The 4,682-nt window shown below is 39.6% G+C and overlaps 1 protein-coding gene across 1 annotated transcript; it reads right to left on the reverse strand.

The window, feature by feature from the left end:
- Positions 1-1,119: 1,119 nt before the first annotated feature.
- LOC306795957 (protein C19orf12 homolog) lies at positions 1,120-1,634 on the reverse strand (the record flags this gene model as incomplete). Its single annotated transcript, XM_079294695.1, is given in 3 exon segments — positions 1,120-1,385; positions 1,475-1,622; positions 1,626-1,634. Coding segments are annotated over 3 exon segments (423 nt in total).
- Positions 1,635-4,682: the final 3,048 nt, after the last annotated feature.

Below are 4,682 nucleotides of genomic sequence, written 5' to 3' on the forward strand. Positions count from 1 at the left end.
TCCGTTTCACATCGCTGGGTCTCAGCTGAAAGAATAAGAATACATCAAAGTAAAACATGAACGTGAATACACGTGTTATTATAGTCAGATCAATCCCGTTATAGATGAAGCAGTGATATTATAAATAGGTTAATTTACAGAATGACACAGTTAGTGATTTCTTGCCAGCTGTCCTTCCTGCATTTGTCAGTTTAAACTGCGTTACTTTCAGCCTGAATTATGTTCATGTTCTTGATGTTGGTCTCAGAGTGCACCAGACTGATACATTTAACTTTAAAATGTACAACATTTTCTTCCAGGTGAGCGTGTCCCCGGCCCCCTCTAGAAAACCAACACTAACTAGAAAATAAAAACTCAATTCGTCTACCGGATCAAGCTAAAGACAGTACCAAATCTGAGCGTGGACTCAATGAGCGATGCTCTCAAATTGAAGGAACACGGTCTTGGATAAAGATAGGATGAAAGCTCCATCGTTCCTCCCCTGTGTGATGTTTCATGTGGTGTGTCAAATGTATTTTATACATTTTGTATAAAACCGTTATCACAAACAGAACCACTATGTCTCTTATATGATTAACAGTGCCATTGATGAATACATAATTCCTTCATCTGATGAGTGTACTTCCAATAATAAATGAATCCAGGTATACATGTGACCTGCCACCTCCCGGCTAGGATCCGTGCAGAGCGCGAGGACGTGCCTCCGTATTTGACGTTTGACAGTTTTCCTGTCTGCTTCGTCTGCCGCTGTGTAGGATTAGCCACTTTCCGGCTTGGAACCGTGCGGAGGCGTGGAGACGCCTCCTATTGCCTTTGGCCATTACCTGTCTTTTCCCTTGACTGAGAGAAATAAACTACCTTGGTTTTGAAATAGAACTCTGCTGTCTGAGTCTGCATTTGGGTCCGCGAAACACCCCACATCATAACAATACAGCTGTTTTCACAATAACTGTATAACCTGGAACCAAGACTGTGATGGCGTCTGTGCAAATTTACAACAAGTGATTTCACGTTTGATAAAGAGTCTCTTCAGCGTCATAAAACAGTTCACATTATTTTCAAAAGACCTTCTGAGCATGTGCACCCCTACGTTAGGGTATCCCAGTTCTTCCACAGACACTAATCCACGTAGTGCACCTGCGCCTGGAGCTCCTTGGAGATGTACCCGAGAAGGGTCGCCGTCAGCTGCTGCTTCAGGGTGGCGTTGCCCATCACTAGAGCAGTTAGCTGAGCCAAATCTGTCCACTGAATGTCTCCCAGCACGGCCAGAAGACTACCATAAAGCTGCTGCTGCTGCTGAGGACTGAGCTCCATTATGATCTGAGGCAGCGGTTTGAACTGTCCACTGGTCAGCCAGCAGCCCAGAAGGCCTCCGACAGCACCGCCTACATGTTAAGAGGGTTTCAAACATGTGGAATTATGATTGCACACACACGAGTGGGAGAAACTGTTGCATGCATTTATTCCCACTCACCGACTGCGATACCAAGAGGTCCCCCGACTAACCCTCCAGCGAAGGCCAGACCGCCCGCTGCTGCTGCTCCCTTCCCTGAGCCTTTCACTGTGGTCTGGATTTGCTGATTTGCAGATAACTCACAACACAGCTTCATGACATCATCAAGTCAATGGCACATACTGTGGATCAGATTTATACATTTCAGGAGTCTTCGGTGATTGTGTGAGGTAGCCCCTTTCTTGCTATTCTGTGACCAGATATGAAGCCCGTAGTGCGTGTTTTGTAGATGTGATACATTATAAAAGGGAAGCAAGTGTTGTTTACTGGTGGTACATTGCAACTATTATTTAATCTTGATCATTTTAAATGAACCAAACTAAATCCTGAAGAAAACACAAACTGACCCCTTCACCCCTTAATATACTTCATTTATCAGAAGATTATAATAACTTAACATATCTCGACATATTCACCCCAATAACAATTGACCAATGTGTTCAGGCTAAACTAATTACAAGTACCCTAAATTACTTTAATAATCTCTGAATATCACTTTAACATTTTAAAGGTGCACTTGACAGCAACTCATATTTGTGGGATGATAATTTTCAAAACATTTTAAATACAGGAATCAAACATGTATTGTAATATTTCCATGGATTCAGTGATTCAACTCTGATCTGACCTGGAAAGCATCTTTGGGATGCTGTAAAATACATGTGATGTGCTTTATATTCATGTTTGTGGTGATGTAAACTAATATCTGGGGAAATTAATATTTTTATCTTTAGAAGAATGTGACCCACACAGGATGTAGTCACATTGTTGTTCATGTATTTATTTTATTTTGACATAAAATTAACTTTATGTTATGAATGTTAAGAGGATCAGTGTTGGATCCTGTCCAGGCCAGAAGGGGGCAGTAGCGGAGCGGCTGACGTCAGCCACTCTAACCTCCAGCTGTTCTGCTTTAGGCAAACATTTCACACTTAAGTCCTTATAAGCCTCACAAATGTGCCTTCTGATACAAAAGTGATACTTTAAAACATAGATATTTTGTCCTTTTACACGTTTAGGAAATACAACTTTGTAGTTTTTAATTGTCTGGCTCCAAACACTAAGAGCCCTAAAGCTCTCTCATCCACTGTAATGTTATTTAGTTATTTCACATCTGAAAGTCTGTGACACATTCCCCTGCACCTCAGACAACAGTACATCTTCTCCTAAAGACATCTAACCAACATGTTTCAGCACAACAGCTTAGTGGCACTATAGGCCATTAGTTGGAGATAATAAGTCACACGTAAGATATTCCATTAAAAGTGTGACATTGTGTCACTTAACTTACTGAAGTCCAGGGGTGGAAGAATAATCCAGATCTAATACACCGCTACTATATTTACTATCTGTAATAATATATTCTAACCTACCTTATGTTGTTATCAACAATCTAACTTTGCAAAGTAACTATAACTAAAGCTTTGAAATATAGTTAATTAATTAGTTAGATTCCACCACTGCAAAAGTAAACATCCGCTCTTATTCATTCAAGGGGTTTGTCAGCAGTTGATACATGATCTAGAATATATATCGCTGTATGTTGTTAGATATTCAGTGAAGCAGATCATGATGGGAAAGCTATACTGTCAGCAAAAAATGTGGCTTTATCATAGTTATTTGGATAATAGTTGAGACTGAGAAGTATTTATTACGACTGGACGTTACAGTAAAGCACATCAACTGTTTTGTGATTATTATTTTTCTTTTGGTTGTGATTATGTTAATATAAGTGATAACTACGCCTAATAGTTTGGGCATTCAAGATACGACCAAAGGGAGAAGTGAGCCATTTAATAAGAAAAGAGCCATATATGCCTGGCTTAAGGATGTGATGTTTTTTTTAAGTCTTGAAAAAATTAAACATGCACTTAGAGCAGGGGTGTCAAGCTCATCTTCACTCCGGGCCACATCAGCATCACGGTCGGCCTCAAAGGGCCGGTTGTAAATGTAAGACGGTGTAAATGTAACTACTCCCAACAGATTGGTAAATAACTGTCTCTGCATTTGATTGTTTATTCAAATGTTAAAATATTGTACATGCAGTTATATAAATGTAAAACTATATTTCAGCACATTTCTGTTATTATAACTTAAATCCTTTTAATTTAGGGTTAAGAAACCCAGATTACTCTATCAAAGATCAAACTATTAAAGAAAATAGCAAACACAAGTAATTATAATAACTTTGTTCAAAGCTTAAAATCCTTTCAAGGGTGCGTTTGCACAATCCCACGTGAAGTGTTTCATGTGTTGTAAAGCCACGTTTAAAGTAGTCATCAATATACTCACAATAATATTTGCAAGTGTACAGTAAGCAGCCAAAGAGCTGCTTCTGTGACTGTGTGTTTAAGTAGCTCATCATTATGCCTTTCTATCTCATAACTTCGACTTTCGATCTCATGATTTCGACGATGGGGATATTTTTATTATCAAATCTAACTTTTTATTTTATTTTTTTTAAATCAAAAGAAAATAAATTCTGGCGGATTCGTGGGCCACATAAAATGACGTGGCGGCACCCCTGACTTAAACTGTCTGAGAAGTTCGAGGGAGGTCAGAGACTTTCTAGTGGGTTGGTGGTTTTGCCCGTCCTGGCTCTCTGTCCTTCTCTCCAGCCCCTGCTCACTCCCCAGACCTGCCAGTCCTGGTCACATGACAGCCCCTCCCACCTACACACCTGTTCCCACTTTCCTCATCAGACCTGTAGTTTCTAGAAAACGCACCGAACACATTTTACTCTACTATATATTTGAAAATTTTTTACGATAAGTAATTGTTTGTATGTGAGAAACATTTCACCAACAAAGACCACGCTTCTTATGATTGCAAATTAGTTTGAAATAAAATAACATACATCACAAAAAACAAAACAAATAGAACTGAAGCCACCGGGAGCTCATTGACACACTTATACAGGGAGACACAGCTTGTTAAATCAGGAGAAACTTAATTTACAGTGAACAAATACATTTATTAAATTGTGCAAAGTAAAGTTAAAATTTTGGAGAGTCGACACTGGTAGAGTTGTTGAAGACAGTAGGGGCAGGTTGAAGATAGATGATGGCATGTGGAGTGGGACTGCCCTCAGTGGAAGAAACCTTGAACACCAGATGTAATGATGAATGGGGAGGAGGGTCACATCGGTTCGTACTGAAATGACAGCTGA

Source organism: Melanostigma gelatinosum, assembly GCF_949748355.1.
Source record: "Melanostigma gelatinosum genome assembly, chromosome: 1".
NCBI lineage: Eukaryota > Metazoa > Chordata > Actinopteri > Perciformes > Zoarcidae > Melanostigma > Melanostigma gelatinosum.